This window comes from Esox lucius, chromosome 21 (assembly GCF_011004845.1).
Source record: "Esox lucius isolate fEsoLuc1 chromosome 21, fEsoLuc1.pri, whole genome shotgun sequence".
In the NCBI taxonomy this organism is placed as follows: domain Eukaryota; kingdom Metazoa; phylum Chordata; class Actinopteri; order Esociformes; family Esocidae; genus Esox; species Esox lucius.
The window spans coordinates 10,492,490-10,510,532 of NC_047589.1; the positions used below are offsets into that span (position 1 = coordinate 10,492,490).

The following is an 18,043-nucleotide window of genomic DNA, read 5'->3' on the forward strand; positions in this document are numbered from 1 at the left end:
AGAAACTGATATATCATTTACATATGAGTTTATAAATGTACAGTAGGCATACTTCTCCGTAATGTTTCCGACCCCAGGGTATAGCAATACCCGTAGTAAGCACCAGTGCAGCTTAATGGTAAAAATGTATTTAGGCTGTTATTATTTATATTCCAGACTAATACTAATTTGTTCTTACCACAAATCTTACCATAATTAATTGATTGATCTGCTAGTGATACATCTGGGTTGAGTATCCATGGTGATTCGTCCTTGCTTGTAAATATTCATCGTCAATCGATTAAAAATCCTGTTGTCAAGCGAACACGACGCCTTTAACTTAGATTCAGTCATGTGCGCTTGCGCAATCGAAATCTGGTGTCATGGCGCTGAATAATGTCAACAAAACTTCGTAAGATATATTTCTAATATCAGTCGAATAATATGAGGAAGAAACAAGCGATAATATGCATCCAGAGAAGGTAAAATGACCGGATACACAATAATTACATACATATTAGACAGGCTAGCAATACAGCGCTAGCTAGCTAGCTTACTAAGCTTGAAAACTACGGTAGCAAACGTTTTTTTACTAGCGGACAATTTGGATGCAACCTGAGAAAATCTGATTTATGAGTTGCCGATAACAGATATTTACAAGCAATATGTGAGACTATTTAGTTCTCTTGTTATCACTCAAATGAAAACTATCCAGACCTAGCTATTAACGTTATATGCACCGATCCATAATAACATAAGTCACTTTTGGTTATTGCTGTATTTGTCGACAATATGAATAACGCACCTATCTATTTATTAAGAAAATTACGAAGGAAGATACATGGAAATCAGATGATCTTAGAAGGCACTTAAAGGTATGTTTAGTCACATGTCCCTAAAATGTTTATGATCAGCTTATCCTGATTGTATCAGGTCTAATGGATAATGTGTCTGGCTATCAGGCTGGAGGACATGATGAAGAATCTGGCAGGAGGGGAGGTGAATACGAGAGAAGATACAGGTCTGGGGAGTCTGGGGAGAGACGGCGCAGAGACCCAGAGAGGGATGCCAGAAAGGAGAGTGTGAATCCCAGAGACAGCACCCGAGAGAGAACCAAATCCAGAGACGTAGAGAGAGAAAGACATCAAGACAGAAGAAAAGATGGCTCAAGGGACAGGACAGGATTAAGGGAGGAGAGAGAGAAAGACAGGGTCAAAAATCAGGACAGTGGGAAGTACCGGGAAGGGGACCGAGACAGGCTTGATAAAAGACATGACAGAGAAGAAAAGGAAAACAGGGAGAGGGTACAGGAAAGAGAAAAGGAGAAAGAGAGGGCAAGGGAGAGGGAAAAGAAGACAAGAGAAACAAGTGAAAGAGACAGGGAAAGGGAAAAAGAGAGAGATGCAGATGAGAGGGACTGGGAGGGAAGGCCTGAGAAAGATAGAAAGAGAGGCGAGGAAAGCAGGGAGGGCCGGAGTAGAAAAGACCCTGATCCAGAGAGGAGAGCCAGACACATGGAGAGGGAGTATCTGAAAGAGAGCGAACACTACAAAGATGGCTCACAGGAGAAGTCGAGGGACAAGGGACGGAAACAAAGGCCCACGGAAAGAGAGCAGTCCCAACAGAAGGGGGACAGAGGTAACGTTTTCCAGCTGACAAATAAATCTACACATTACCTGACCGCAGTATTCTGTTAAATGTTTTCATTCTTTTATTTGAATTTAGAATACAGTGAGCATCATCGAAGAGAAAAGGAGAGAGAAATGAAACACAAACAGAGAGTCCAGCATGTAAGCGTTTTCAGTTTTGCCCATGCAGATGTTTGATTGTGCTGATCATGTACGGACCAACTGAGACTCCATGGTGCATACACCCACACATAAAGTCCACATACGCATGGCTCCAAGTTGCTTTGGATTAAACCCTTTTCTAAATGTATTATTTTATTTAATTGTCTAACAATACATGCTTTATTCCCATTACTAAATATGAGGTAACAACGCCACCAACAAAGAATGACTCACACTCTGGGCTGATGTTTTCTTCCGACACATATCTAAGATCAGCTACGTTCACCCTAATCCTAAACTCAATATTTTAGTGGAGGGAACATGCCAAACTGACCCTGGTTCAGCATGTCAAGTTTACCCTATGTCCTGGCTCCAATCCTGGTGTCTATCTTCATTACAGGATTCAGGTGAAAGCCAGAGACACAAGGGTGAATCCAGAGAGGCGGAGCTTGAGCGAGCACACAGGGAACAGAGGAGGGCGGACAGAGAGAGGGAGAAACACAGAGAGAGGAGACACAGAGAAGGAGCAGGCCTGGGGAGGGATCCCGCAAAACAGACCGACACCAAGAGATCATCCTCCTCAGATGTCAGAGTTCACAAGGAAAACAGGGAATCTGCGAACACAGAGGTTAGCGTCACTCCTAAGTCACAAGCTTATCCGAAGTGCATTTAGCGTCTCACAACTCAGTCCAACATAAAAAGAGGAATAGGAGGAGGGATGCACTACTGCTACTACGACGACTGAATTAAGCTGAGGTTTCTCATATGGGCTTCATCGTTCTGTTTTCCTGTTTCCTAAGGACGTAGTGGTGAAGTCAGCGTGGAGATCTGGTCAGAGACCGTTATGTGAAACAGAGGAGCTTGTAAGACCTTTTTTGAGCATGGGGATTTTCGCATGGCCGTATTTATCTGCCCTCAATAGAGTTACCAAGCTCGGCTACTTATTTTGGACAATTGTTGCTTTGTATGGGCTGCCTTTTATCTGTCTTTTATCTGACGTCTGTAAGGAGACAAACTTTTTCAATATTGTGTGTTAATTGAGAATCACTCGTTTCTGATATTTCTCCTTTTACTGGGAAAGGCTTGGGATGGTCCATTTTGTTCACCTCTACATTGCTTTGCTTGCCTTCACATAGGCTCCTGTTTGTTGACTGGTAACGTTCACGTGGATTCACTTTTTCTGTAAACGTTCTTGTATTTGACCATCCATGTGCATCCCAGTTGTTTGTTCAGCATTTAATTAAATGGAAACCGTATTGTACTGACCAGATGACAGCGTAACTACAGTTGCCAGGGAGATTATGTATGACGCACTTTACATGTTTTGTGATTTCACTCCCAAAATGTGTCCAGTCTTCCCATTAAAGGCTGTTGAATCGCCTGAGCATGGGGCTCAGTACAAACGGTCGCGCGGTGTAGGAAATGTTGATCTGAATTGAACGTACCCCTGGTCTTGCATGAACTAACTGCTGGTAAATGAATACATGCTACTGACCTCATCTTAAAAATAAACTGCTCCACCTTATTGGACACTACTGAAATGAACTGCTTCCCCAGGTGGAAATCGAGGAAGCTACGCCTGAGGAACACGGCTATGATGGAGCTCAGGACTATGAAGAGGATTTTGAGGTAAGACCAGCCAATGGCTGTCGATGGTGAACCTTCCCAGCAACTCAGTTGTGTTTACTTTTTGGTTGTGTTTCATTTTATATCTTGCATGCTGTAAACGGATTGCTTTTCCAGAAAATGGTGAGTGTTTTAAATGTGTTCAAGCACTGACAAGCACTATTGCAACTAGCTTAAATATGGCAGTTACTCAAGTAGTGGATAAGACGATGTAATCACTAGTGTAATTATAATGTTACTGTGTATTTTATCTCCAAAGGACTATGAGGAGGATTTTGAGGAAGAGGACGAGAGTGAAGGTGAGGACAACAAACAGATACCCAACAATGAAGAGAGGGATGAGAGGGAGGACATAAGGTCACAGAGGAAAAAGGAAGTCGAGGCCATTCAGAAAGCCATGGATGAAGAGAATAAGAGAGTGGGCTCTGCCCACCCCAGACTAAGCACAGAGAGGGATGACACGCCCCGAACTTCACAAGGTATAGCTCGCACCAGCAGGTCCTATATCTCCCAGGGTATCAAAACATTTCAGAACAAAAAAACAAAAGTATTTTTTTTTTTTTTCGAATTCTAGGTGACTTCCTGTTTTGGTTCATATAACCCTGGATTTTTTTTTTTTAGGTTTTCTTTTTATAACGACCAGTGAAATAATTTGAATTATTTTTGTCCATAGATTCAGAAATACCTCCAAGTAAAGGTTTACAGCAGCACGGAAGGTTCATAAATTTCATGGCTGCGAAGCATCGTGAGTTCAGCAACATGGTTGCCACCAAACAGAAGTAAGTGGACTGGAACTAGATGAGTGTCATTAGTGTTTAAATGTAGGGGAATCCAGCTAAATCTGACAGAATTAGAAGAAGTATTTAAAACCCTATGAATAAACCTGATGAAATTGAGCAGCTGTTGGAAGACAGTGGAAGTAGATTGAAGTGTTTGTTCTTGTTCTAGATGTGCATTTTATTATCTTTGTTGAATTTGCTCTGTTGGTGTATGTATACCTTGTTTTGATAGTAGAGTAGCTGCCGTGTTCAACTTGTGCGTTTTTGGTTACTCTCCTATGACATTTCATTCTCTATGTTTTCGGTTACTCTCCTATGACATTTCATTCTCTATGTTTTCGGTTACTCTCCTATGACATCTCATCCTCTATGTTTTCGGTTACTCTCTTATGACATTTCATCCTCTGTGTGATATGGCCCCGCCCCAGGAAACGCAGTGCTGAGCTGCTTCGTCTGATCGACCTAGACGTGTCCGTCACCTTTACCCTCCTGGATCTGCCCCCCGTCAATGAATATGACATGTACATCAAAAGGTTTGGAACGACAAACACTAAACAGGTTTGTCGGAGGTTAACACACCTGGGTTCGAATCACATTTTGAATAATAAAAAAATAACAATAATTACCCGTGTTTAATTGAGGGTGCCCAGTACGAAGAAAAATAAAATGTTATTTATTCGCAAATATTGTAAACACAAACACTAAAAAGTATAGTATTTGAACGCATGTCTGCTTCTAACACAATGTCAGCAGTCGGCTTTCATACATCAATCGTGAGATAGTTCAAACCGAAGCACGCTCACTTCCCAGGCTTACGTTCAGTGCAATGAGGACAACGCCGACCGAGATATTCAAACAGAAGAGATTGAGACGAGTGAGAAGTGGACCCAGCATCCTGCGGATTGGAACGTAGTTTGTGGAGGTGAGGAAACGGACACGATCGTTTGTCTTGTAATGACACTGTCAGACTCCGTTGCATGCATTTCTGTAGTTGTTTTACTTATTATCAGTCTACTAAAACTCTTAACGTAAACCAATCTCTTGTAGTTTGGACTAGGCTATGAATGTTAGAGGTAATGCAGTGTGACAGACATTTTAGTCGTTGCATGTTTTTATTCTGTTAAATAATATAGATTTCGTTTTTCTCTTGCATCATTTGCACATTCACAATGGTTTTTGTAAACAACAGGTGGAAAAAAGTAAAATTTGGTAGACTTTCTGGTTTAAAAAAAGAACCATTTAATAGTTAAATAAAAGTACACAAATTGACCAGTACACAAATAGGTTTTTTCTCTCCCTTGGATGGCATAGCCAAATGCTCCAAAACTGTCCGACGCACTGATTAAATGCATCCGTGCCTGGGAAGGGCTTGGTGTGTTTGGTTAAAACCAGGGCTTCAATTGACTGAGGGAACCACATTCACTTTGTTAAAGAAAAGGGCAAAAGGGATATCTAACAAGCTCCAAAATGTCAGCAAAAGACGTGACTCCGATGCATATGGGGATATCGATTCCCCTCTATGATATTCTGAAGCTTTGCTGCAGTCTATTATAGTATATTAAAGGAGAGATTTTATTTTTGACTTCGCTACTCTGTCCCTATTAACTGAGCTTTTCTCTTTCTGAAAAGAGATGTTTGTTTAAACCCAGGCAGCTTTTAGGGAAGCACTTCTGTTGTTGGGTTATACAATGGACGAGTAGACCGCAGTTAAAGCTTCATTTTTCTGCGGTAGAGCCTCTGTCTGGATGGCAAGGAAACTTTTGAAAGTACCATGGGCAGCAGAACATCCAAGGCCTACCCTGAAGTAGCTTTCTATACAGAGAATATGCTGCTATTTAGAATATGCTGCTATTTGGAACATGCTTTTCCCCCACATTGCAACAGGTCCTACCCACTCTATCGAGGCGCCTGATGAATCTGGACCCAAACTGAACATCGATTCGCAGCGCCTTGTAAAATTTCTCTGCTCAGCCTCGCAGGTACAATACCAATTTTGCCAGTCAAAGTAAACATTCGGTCGCTGCCATAGTGCAGATTTTCCCCGTCTTCTAGCCGTTACCTGTGACTGAGGCTGTTTGTTTCGTGCGTAATTAGGTGGTGGCGGTACTGTTGGAAGAAGACCGGGCCGAAAAGCAGTCGCTGAAGAGGTTGAAGTCTCAAGCAGACACGCTCTCTTTCAGTGATGGCTGTTTGTCGCTCAACACCAATCTTCCCTTTCTATGTGGTACGTTACCTTACACCTCCTGTTCAGCTATTTCACCGTGCTGACGTCGCAGCGCAGAACCGTCCCTAGGAAAAGTACCTCGGTTTAGCTCACGCCGAGCGCTTTGTTATACCCCCGTCCAGACCTGAAAGTCTGCCCAGCATTCCCAAAGGCAGCGCTCGTAACAGCTGACGCTGTTTTTCTATGCTTCTCTGTGTACTAGTTTGTATCTGCTGTTGTTATCCCTGACTGCAGGGCGTCCGGTCAGCCTGGTTCACTTCTCCCAGGTGCAGAGGCAGACCATGCTGTCCGTTCATCGTCCCCCAGCCGAGCCCAGTGCCGTGCGCCTTGACGGAAAGACCATCATCTGTGTCTGGAACATCTGGGAGCCCTCCCGGCCGCACAAGGTCCTTGTCTACGAGTCTGAGGTAACCGCGAAATCCCTGCTGCTCTGAGCCTAGTGTTAGAAGGAGTTCCAACAGTCTGAGAATTTGCCCTTAATTCCCAGGTTTTCAAGTCCCTCATGGGATATTGCTGGAACAATAATTCCTGATGGTCCGACGTAGCTGACTTAACTATCGTTACTGCAGTCACTATCATTTCTACTGTGCTTTTGGGAATGTTATTTTGCAACCATTCTACAGAGCATTTGAATCTGGTATTTAGGTTCTTATGTGCTTTATGTGGATATGTGTTTTATTATGGCTACCATGTTTCTCAGTGTCATCAACATTCGATGAAACATTCGATGTTACTCTGCAGGTGAATTGCTGCTGTTTCAGCCCTGGTAAAGCTACGCTGGTGTTTGCTGGCACGTCCGTGGGTTCCATTGTCCTCTGGGACCTCAGGGAGCAAGCCAGTGCCCATTACACTTTAAGGATAGGAGAGAATGACTGGACTCTCCGCCACCCAACTTTCTCTACCGGTCAGCAATCAAAGCATTTCTACTCCGGCTATGTTTTTTCGGTTTGATAAGTGTGCTTAGTGTTGCATGGAAGGGAAGTCGGTATTTTCTCTTAAAATGCGGAATGTACAATTATATATGTAGTTAAAGATTATCTTCCTGAACGGAAAGAGACACAGTGATTCAGAATTTAAATGATACAATTACTCTGGGTTTAAAATACTGACTGGCAGCTTTAATTTGAGGGTATTTTAATCCATATCTAATGAACTATTTAGAAATGACAGAACATTTTGTACATACCCCCCCTTCCATTTTAGGATACCAATGTCTTTTGGAGTTTGCTGTATTTTTCCACTCATAGTTTCCAGGAATCTAGCTGCCTGTTTTTGAATAGGTTTGGGTAATATGTGTAGGTCACCTGCTCTGTCGCCCTGTCATTAGATGCTGTGCTGGCAGCATCAAGCCACATGTCCTCAGTGATCTCTGTGGAGGCCATCCCCGCCATCATGGGTGAAGGTCTGAGACCGGACCTTTCCATGTTTTCCTCGGACCAAGGTACTACTCTGGTTAACTTTCTATGGGTCCCTATATTCTATTTCTCCTACAAATGTAAAAGATTCCTGTAGGCCCTTGCTAGTGGTTATTATTAGTCATATTACTGTCAGTCGGTGAAGGGAAGTAGACAAGTGCACACTTTGGGAGTAAGGAAAGACAATTGCCTATGAGAAACACATTTATAGTGGCATTTGTAATGGCTTGCTTCCATCTAAAGTCTTTCATGTCACACAGAGTCATCAGGATTGTCATTCCAGTTGGCTTCTCTGGATGAAAATGGGGTTCTGAATACGTGGGTATGTCTATCTTCTAGTTTAAAATGCTGTCCAATACTTGTCTGACAGTGCTATAACTGTTTGCACAATAAAACTGTGTAACAAAGGCCTCCGCTCAACAGCAGACAAAGAAAGCAGGAGTGGTGCTCAAAAAGAACCCGAAAAAACCAATTTACAGTCATTCTTTTGAACTCTCTGCTGCCAATGACTGACTCATGCTTACTCCATTGTACTAAATGTTTTTGATTGTATTCATATGTAACTTTGTGTTGTCTTGCAAATGTTGTGCCTTTAGCTAGGTCGTCATTGTGAATGAGAATTGATTCTCAATCGACTTACCTGGTTACATAAAGGTGAAAAATACATACCAGGAAAAACCTCCCAAAGGACTAATTAAGGATTTTTAGCACCAAGCACAGAAGGCAGAGAGTCTTTTTTTTTTCTTCTGAGTTTAAATCCATTGTTTGGTTAACCATTTACATACAGCTGACGCAAGCCTCTTATCGACATACCAGTAACCCGCATGCTTCCCCTTAACAACGGATTGACGCAGAGAAAATTACATTAGTTCTTGTCTCTTTGTTTGAGAACTCCAGCTCTTTTCTACCTTGAATTGGTCCTTAATCTTGGTGTTCTGATAGACTCAGATCTCACGTTCACCAATCATATCAAGTGGTCACCAAAACAGCATTCTATCCTTAAGAATCAAGGGCTTGTTGTCCCAAAAAGACCAAGAGAAGCTCATCCATGCTTTTATCTCTAGTAGGGTTGACTACTGTAATGGCCTTTTAACTGGACTCTCCAAAAAGACAGTAAAACAGCTGCAGCTCATTCAGAATGCTGCTGCTAGAATGCTAACCAAGATCAAGAGAACAGAGCTTTGGTTCTTAAATCTCTGCACTGGTTTCCAGTCAGTTACAGAATAGACTTTAAAGTGGTACTTTTAGTCTATAAATCACTGAGTGGTTTTGGCCCCAAATACGTTTCTGATATGTTTGAAGAGTATAAACCGAGCAGGACTCTTAGATCCAGATCCATGAACTCAGGTCAGCTGGTAGAGCCAGAGACCAAACTAAACATGGCGAAGCTGCTTTTAGCAGTTATGTTGCACACAACTGGAATAAACTACCAGAAGATTATAGACATGCCCCAAACGTATAAATGTTTTAATCCAGGTTAAAAACACTTCTCTCTTCACGTGCCTCTGACTGAGCACTTAAACGTAACCACACTTTTAGCCTTACAGCTTTTATAGCTTCCTCATGGAATCTACTACAGAATCTATCAGTTGTTTTTATTTCATTTTTATGCTATTTCTATTTTCTTTTTCTACATTTGACCTATAATTTTACCTTAAATAATTTTTCTGTAATGCAAGTTCTGGTGCTATCAGAGGATTAACCTCTGTGTAAATGTAACAATCTGATGCATGTTCTTGTGCTGCTGTTTAGACATCGATGTAGGGTATTATCTCACAAAAGGACTGACAGGTTTATCCAAGCGCTGGAGCGCACGGATTGAGTTACCGGCGTGGTGAAGTAAACAGTTTTGGCAACTGTAATTCATCGAGGATGAATATACAATGCATGTGCAGAAAAGGCATAAATGTCCCCCTGGAGACAGCCGGGTAAGACATCGATACAGAGATTAACTCACGAAGGGACTGCCGGGTTCATCCAAACGCTGGAGTGCAAGGATTGAGATAACGGGTTGGAGATTCCCCCTTGAGGGTGGTTAGAGAATTGTAACAGTCTGATAAAACTCTTATTTTGTCTGTTGTCTTGTGTTTTTCTTTCTATTTTCTATTGCATTTTTCTATTTTTCTTTGTAAAGCACATTGAATTGCTTCTATGTATGAACTGTGCTATATACTGTAAATAAACGTGTTTGCTTGCTCATGGATGTTTCCCCTGGTACGTCTGGTGACGGTCAACCCTGTGCTTGTCTACAACACTACTGCTACCCTCTCTGCCCCACAGGTCGTACTGGAGCTCCCCAAAGCAAACAATGCTGGCTCGCAGACGGACCTGGGTGAGTTTCCTCAGCGACTTTTGAAATCGTATATTGTTTTTGTCACAAAAATTGACCCTGGCTCTCTGTCTCTTGCAGGGCTCCGACCTGGGGGCAAAGTGAAACTGCTCCACAGCTCCACGGTCCTCACCATGAGCGAGAGGTGAGACTGATATGTGCTATATCTAACCGTCATTCATCACTGCCAGTCAGCAGGCCAAAAATACCCACAATGTGTCCCTTGCAGGACACAGCTGCTGGATATTCAAGCTTGTTTTGCGCGTCACGTAGACAGTTGTTATCTGCTGACTAGACTGATGTCGTGATCAAATATGTATTTGTTAACGAGTTGGTGGTGTCACGCTCCAGTCTGCCTCAATTGTAACCGTAGATACGGTCACATTTTCAGAATATGTCATTTAAAAGCTACAGGCTTGTCTAAGCAATTTAGCTAAAATCTTACTGCTAGCAGTGGATGATTGCTGGGGTAATTTTAAAATGTCAGGCTTGGAAATCCATTCAGACATTTTGAAACAGTGACTAAGCACTCAAACCAGATGGAACTGGTTTAAAGTGGCCAGGATACGTAATGTGATCTCTTACTGCTATCCAGTGGATGTACTGGAAAGAAGACAGGATATATTAACATCAATAGATAGGGAGCAACTTTCATCTTACATGTCTATAATTCCTTACTGTGTAGAAACTACCACTACTACTGTTGTAACTGTCACTGCTTATAGTGGATATAAAAAGTCTACACCCCTGTTAAAATGCCAGGTTCTTGTGATGTAAATGAATGAGAAAAAGATAAATCATGTCAGAACTTTTTCCACCTTTAATGTGACCTATAACATGAACAATTCAATTGAAAAACAAACTGAAATCTTTGAGGGGGGAAAATAAAAAAACTCACAATAACCTGGTTGCTTAAGTGTGCACACTCTTAATTTAATACTTTGTTGAAGCACCTTTTGATTTTATTACAGCACTCCGTCTTTTTGGGTAGGAGTGTATTAGCATGGCACATCTTGATGTGGTAATATTTGCCCACGTCAAATCTGTCAGAATGTGAGGACATCTCCTGTGCACAGCCCTCTTCAGATCACTCCACAGATGTTCAATTGGATTCAGGTCTGGGCTCTGGCTGGGCCATTCCAAAACATTAATCTTCTTCTGGTGAAGCCATGCTTTTGTGGATTTGGATTTGTGCTTTGGGTCGTTGTCATGTTGAAATGTGAACTTCCCCTTCAGCTTTCTAACGGACGCCTGAAGATGTTGTGCCAAAATTGCCTGGTATTTGGAACTGTTCATAATTCCCTCCACCCTGACAAAGGCCCCGGTTCCAGCTGAAGAAAAACAGCCCCAAAGCATGATGCTTCACTGTGGGTATGGTATTCTTTGGGTGATGTTTTTGTGCCAACAATACCTTTTGGAATTAAAGCCAAAAAGTTCAACCTTGGTTTCATCAGACTATAACACATTTTCCCACATGCTTTTGGGGGACTTGATGTTTGTTTTCGCAAACTTCAGCCGGGCTTGGATGTTTTTCTTTGTAAGAAATGGCTTCCGCCTTGCCACCCTACCCCATAGCCCATTCATATGAAGAATACGGGAGATTGTTGTCACATGTAGTACACAGCCAGTACTTGCCAGTAATTCCTGCAGTTCCTTTAATGTTGCTGTAGACCTCTTGGAAGCCTCCCTGACCAGTTTTCTTCTTGCCTTTTCATTAATTTTGAAGGGACGTCCAGTTCTTGGTAATTATTTTGTTGTGCCATATTTTCTCCACTTGATGATGACTGTGTTCCATGGTATATCTAATGCTTTGGGAATTCTTTTGGACCCTTCTCCTGACTGATATCTTTCAACAATGAGATCCCTCTGATGCTTTGGTAGCTCTCTGCAGACCATGGCTTTTGCTTTGAGATGCAACTAAGATAATATCAGGAAAATCCTACTAGAACAGCTGAACTTATTTGTGATTAATCAGAGTCACTTTAAATGATGGCAGGTGTGTAATGACTTCTATTTAACATGGGTTTGAATGTGATTGGTTAATTCTGAACACAGCCACATCCCCAGTTATAAGAGGGTGGGCACACTTATGCAACCAGGTTATTGTAAGGTTTTAATTTAAAACATTTCCCCCTCGAAGATTTCAGTTTGTTCAATTCAATTGTTCAAATTATAGGTCACATTGAAAGTGGAAAATGTTCTGACATGTTTTCTTTGTCTCATTCTTTTACATCACAAAAACCGGACATTTGAACAGGGGTGTGTAGACTTTTTATATCCACCGTATGTTATCATTACTATCACAGTCACTATCATTACTACCGCAGTCAGTATATTTACTACCGCAGTCACTGTCATTACTACCGCAGTCACTGTCATTACTACCGCAGTCACTGTCATTACTACCGCAGTCACTGTCATTACTACCGCAGTCACTGTCATTACTACCGCAGTCACTGTCATTACTACCGCAGTCACTGTCATTACTACCGCAGTCACTGTCATTACTACCGCAGTCACTGTCATTACTACCGCAGTCACTGTCATTACTACCGCAGTCACTGTCATTACTACCGCAGTCACTGTCATTGCTTGCGCAGTCACTGTCATTGCTTGCGCAGTCACTGTCATTACTACTATTAACTCACTACTATCACTACTACTTGGTTTGATTCCCATAGGTGGCCAGTACAGAAAAGTATGAATGTATATACTAATATAATTTTTTTGAGGGGGGAGTTACACAAATTAACACTTAGTATCCAAATTCATGGCTTTAGTTCAAATTTCAGCTGCCTAAGACTTTTGCACAATACTGTAAATGGAGTGCCCCATTAGGTAAAAGATCTCACAGTAACATTTGAAACTATGCGCAAATACTGTGTGTCGCTCTGAATAATAGCGTCTGCTAAATAACTGTAAAATGTCTTTATTTCCCTATTCAGATCCTCATCACGGGAACCTAAAAAAACAACTCCGTTACAGACTCTTCTGTTAAAACTTCTGCCATCTGATTCCAGCAATTTTTTTATAGGCACAAATATGGTGAGCATCTCTGTGTCATGTGTTTGCCTAGCATCCTGAATATGCCAATAATGTAGATGTGTCATTTGTGCAGAGCCCTCCAGAATTATTGGCACCCCAGGTAAATATGGACAATAAGGTTGTGAAAATGTTTTGGTGTTTATTAGCTTGATCTTGTGCTCAGAATTTCATATTAACCTAATTTTTACCTGAGTGAAAATTGTTCAAAGAAAAAAATCAAGAAATAATAATTATATTATTATTTGAACCTTTAGAAAGTCCTATGAACAAAATGTAATTCATATTCTGATAAAATTAGACTTTTTAATGTTAATCTGAGTCTTTGGGAACAATGGGTAATCCATGAAATTCTGCTTCACGGGGTATAAATACGAGTTGACAGTGTCTATACTAAAATAGTCATGCATCAACATAGGAAAGGCCAGAGAGCACACAAAATTAAATGAGACAGAATTCCTTATTTCTTGATTGATAACTTTTCTCTTTTAACAATTTTAACTAAATTATAGGTTAAATTAATATAATATTTTTAGTTTAAGATCAAACAATATAATTTTACAAATAATTGTATGTCCAATTTTAACCTGGGTGCTAATAATCTGAGGGCACTGTAAGGTATAAAGTCCCATCTATGACTCATCCCTCCCTTTCCTCCAGGTTAATGTGGAAATAATCTGAATCCATATTGTGTCAAAGGATATGTAATGTGCAGTGAATGTTGTTCTTGATAGGGTATTGTGAATCATGGAACTAGCCATGGCTTAAAGACTACTCCGAAGTTCTACAAGCCTCAGGTGGTTGGATTCAGACCTGTTACTGTCACCTCCATCGACTTCTCTCCCTTCGGAGAACCCATTTTCCTGGTGAGTTTGGCACTCAATGTGGATCCGTGCACCTGAGTGCATGAATGAGTCATTCATGTGCTAGTGTGTTTGGAAGTGTGTGTGAAGGTTTACCTGTGGGCTGTGTGTGTGTGAAGGTTTACCTGTGGGCTGTGTGTGTGTGAAGGTTTACCTGTGGGCTGTGTGTGTGTGAAGGTTTATCTGTGGGCTGTGTGTGTGTGAAGGTTTATCTGTGGGCTGTGTGTGTGTGAAGATTTATCTGTGGGCTGTGTGTGTGTGTGTGTGTGAAGGTTTATCTGTGGGCTGTGTGTGTGTGTGAAGGTTTATCTGTGGGCTGTGTGTGTGTGTGTGTGTGTGTGTGTGTGTGTGTGTGTGTGTGTGTGTGTGTGTGTGTGTGTGTGTGTGTGTGTGTGTGTGAAGGTTTACCTGTGGGCTGTGTGTGTGTGTGTGTGTGTGTGTGTGAAGGTTTACCTGTGGGCTGTGTGTGTGTGTGTGTGTGTGTGTGTGTGTGTGTGTGTGTGTGTGTGTGTGTGTGTGTGTGTGTGTGTGTGTGTGTGTGTGAAGGTTTACCTGTGGGCTGTGTGTGTGTGAAGGTTTACCTGGGGGCTGTGTGTGTGTGTGTGTGTGTGTGAAGGTTTACCTGGGGGCTGTGTGTGTGTGTGTGTGTGTGTGAAGGTTTACCTGTGGGCTGTGTGTGTGTGTGTGTGTGTGTGTGTGAAGGTTTACCTGTGGGCTGTGTGTGTGTGTGTGTGTGTGTGTGTGTGAAGGTTTACCTGTGGGCTGTGTGTGTGTGTGTGTGTGTGTGTGAAGGTTTACCTGTGGGCTGTGTGTGTGTGTGTGTGTGTGTGTGTGTGTGAAGGTTTACCTGTGGGTTGTGTGTGTGTGTGAAGGTTTACCTGTGGGCTGTGTGTGTGTGTGAATGTTTACCTGTGGAATGTGCGTGTGTGAAGGTTTACCTGTGGAATGTGCGTGTGTGAAGGTTTACCTGTGGAATGTGCGTGTGTGAAGGTTTACCTGTGGGCTGTGCGTGTGTGAAGGTTTACCTGTGGAATGTGCGTGTGTGAAGGTTTACCTGTGGGCTGTGCGTGTGTGAATGTTTACCTGTGGAATGTGTGTGTGTGAATGTTTACCTGTGGAATGTGTGTGTGTGAAGGTTTACCTGTGGGCTGTGTGTGTGTGAAGGTTTACCTGTGGAATGTGCGTGTGTGCATCTCGTGCTCCAGGTGGGTTGTGGGGACGGTAGTGTCAGACTACACACAGTGCTGAATGAACAGCCTCTGATGGAGTGGAGCAGCTGTACTGCAGGGCAGCCGGTGGTGTCTGTACAATGGGCCCAGACCAGGCCAGCGGTCTTCTGTGTTCTGGATGCCGCCTCCTGCCTACACATCTGGGACCTGGTGGAAAAAGACTTTGAACCTGTCATTACTGAAAAAATTAATGGCGACAGGTAAAAGTGAATGACTCCTCTTTGAAATGGTGGTCCTGGCTGTGCTGAGTTGTTCTGTGTAAACTTTTTGGTAATAGGAAATTGCAAAGTGCAAACTTTCTGCGGGTTTCATTTGTAAATACTGCAGAAGCTATAGCCTCATGCACAGAACTGTAAAGAGTTAGTGATTGAAGGCACACTTATTTTTATATTTTTAACAGTACATTCATGACGGATGGTAAATCTTTGTTTTTCTTTCTCCTCAGTGTAACAGCCATGGCTGTTTTTGGTGATCCTGCAAAGCAGAACACATCAGGAATAGCATTGGCAATGCAGTCGGGAAAGATAGAAATGCAGTGTTTTAGCAAGAGATTTACAGTTTCTGAATCTGCTGACCTGGAAAAACTGAAGAGCATGATGCTTGAGGTGTTCTGAAGTTGAAGGAAAAAAGTGGAAAAAAACCCATTTAAAAAATCATGCAGGCGTTTCCTTGTAGACAAATTCAGCAAGGCCTTCCCCATTTGACTTCTGTTTCCCTCGACTTGGTTCCTATGAATAGGGTTCACACAATACCCGCTCAATGATTTGGGAAATTCAACCTCTGTTTTCCCATACAAACATTGATAACATTTCTTGTTATTGTACTTCCAAATGTTGAATAGGTTTTTGATGAATGGGGCAAAGGTAAGGTTACGAAACAATAAAAAAGAAAATCCATTGATATTTTATTTTATTGATTGCTAATTGTTTGACTTAATTGTTCGCCATTGAGATATTTTTAGATAACATTTAGATGTGCTATAACTGATGAAGTTTAAATGTGTATGTAAACAATGACTGGCCATTTCACTTATTCTTGGAAAAAGGGACTGAGTTTGGGAGCCTAATGGAACATACTGTATCGGACTCTTTGATTTATTGTTACAACCAGGGATTTATTTTGCATTCCACTTCTGTACTTTACTGATGTGATGTTGTAAATATAAATATTATAATTACATTATTTTGTCTATGGGAAAGCTATTTATAATTGCTCACATGTTTTGTTACTTCAAATAAATATTCTCTGTAGTGTTATACTTTATAATCATAATATGATTGCTATGCATCGGTTGAAAAAAGGTATTCTCTGGTTTAACTCTGTGTCCAAAAGATTTTGATTAGGCTTAAATAAAACAATATTGTAACATTCTAAAATTATTCTAGATTCTTGCTTTGGAGATCAAGTAGGTGCAGTAAAGAGGTTGATGGAACTTGTCCAGACAGAACCTTCCTTTTAAGCAAGCAATAGCCTGTGTAATAGCCTCTGGGTGAGGCAACTCTAAGTAATTAGGTACATTGATTTCACATTGCTTTACCATACTACAAACAGGTAGACACACACACACACAAGAATGAGTCTCTGTGGTCTTATCACAGATGCTGAGTTTGATGCTCTCCAGATGGTTCCTGCAGTTACATCCCCATCTTCACTGAAGGAGGACCTGATACACTATATGGCCTATCCTGCCCTCTGCTGCCCTGGTGTCATTCCTGTCCTGGTTTCACTTTTATTAACATAATTGGTTTTAAAGAACAACATTTCTGGCTGTGGTCGTTTTTCTGACTGCAAGACATTAAAAAATAATTTACAAGTTCGTAGTAAGTGGAAAAACACTCCAGCATTTCCATTCTCCGGTATTCTCATTATCACGCCAAATATATTAACAAATCTCCCATTATATGAAAGGAGAACGTTTTAAATGCCTTCTGTGAAGCCTATTAATGTAATGCATTAAAAACATCAACTGAAACATCAGTATGTATCCCCTGGAGTGTTCTTTTTCTTCATGGTGAGCATTCTTTAATCATTCACTAATATATAGCTACAGCAGATGTTTGTCAATGTCTTATATGTTAACCACCTATATAATAATGTAGCGACCCTGTGTTCATTTAAAGTTCTAAGTTGGTCAGTTATGCTTCATTAGGGGGCGGGGCCTGACAGTTAGGTGGGGCTGGTTTACCTGGTGGGACGTCCCGCAGTGAGGAGGGCATCTCTGGGGGACTTGGGGACAGCAGGGGCGGGTCCAGGGGTCTCAGGCCATAGCTTATATAAGGTGGGGTTTTGGGAAGCTCTCTCTCTCTCGTGGCTCCACTCCTGTGTGTGATAGAGGACCGTGACAGGTGTACTTGTCTTAGCTAGCTACAGATCTAAGAGTTTGTAAAGAACCTGTGTGTTAACAGGTATTGTTGGGCGTAGACAGTGGCCACACAGCTGTCTTGTTAGGGTTAATAAATTCTACCTGGCATTCTTTACCTCTGACTCCGGCTCCTGATTTAGCATCCCGACCAGGGGTGTTACAATAATTTCACGTAAACCGTGGTATGTTTTTGTGAACTCCGTCTCTAAACCAGCAGCATCACCATGACCCCAATCGAAAATCTAAGTACGTAAAACAATTTGATTCAATATAGCAGTAAAGTTCTTGATTCACTTATGTTCAGCTGAATAAAGTGTAATTGTGCAATACGTTATTTGCATGCACGTCACAAATCAGGCATCCATCTGGTTATAGGTAGAATACATCACATGAAAATAATATATG

The 18,043-nt window shown here is 41.6% G+C and overlaps 1 protein-coding gene across 4 annotated transcripts; it reads left to right on the forward strand.

Annotated features, from left to right (window-relative positions):
- Positions 1-330: 330 nt before the first annotated feature.
- On the forward strand, positions 331-17,231 carry wdr60 (WD repeat domain 60). Of its 4 annotated transcripts, XM_029116387.2 has the most exons (24): positions 331-461; positions 801-854; positions 942-1,617; positions 1,705-1,769; positions 2,170-2,397; positions 2,570-2,632; positions 3,327-3,398; positions 3,513-3,518; positions 3,655-3,874; positions 4,069-4,174; positions 4,603-4,732; positions 4,985-5,096; positions 6,059-6,153; positions 6,269-6,398; positions 6,633-6,805; positions 7,140-7,302; positions 7,726-7,839; positions 8,074-8,135; positions 10,094-10,145; positions 10,224-10,287; positions 13,088-13,187; positions 13,919-14,050; positions 15,253-15,476; positions 15,722-17,231. In XM_029116387.2, exons 1-24 carry the CDS (start codon positions 447-449, stop codon positions 15,888-15,890), a joined length of 3,225 nt encoding a protein of 1,074 aa, XP_028972220.2. In that variant the 5' UTR covers positions 331-446; the 3' UTR covers positions 15,891-17,231. The 4 variants fall into 4 exon arrangements, with proteins under 4 accessions (XP_028972220.2, XP_028972221.2, XP_028972222.2 ...); XM_029116388.2 differs by lacking the exon at positions 3,513-3,518; XM_029116389.2 differs by lacking the exon at positions 2,570-2,632.
- Positions 17,232-18,043: the final 812 nt, after the last annotated feature.

Excerpts from the sequence above, each read along its gene's own strand:
- wdr60 (XM_029116387.2), top strand. Across the intron at positions 855-941 it reads ATCTTAGAAGGCACTTAAAG|GCTGGAGGACATGATGAAGA; the intron begins GTATGTTTAGTC and ends TCTGGCTATCAG. Across the intron at positions 8,136-10,093 it reads ATGGGGTTCTGAATACGTGG|GTCGTACTGGAGCTCCCCAA; the intron begins GTATGTCTATCT and ends TCTGCCCCACAG.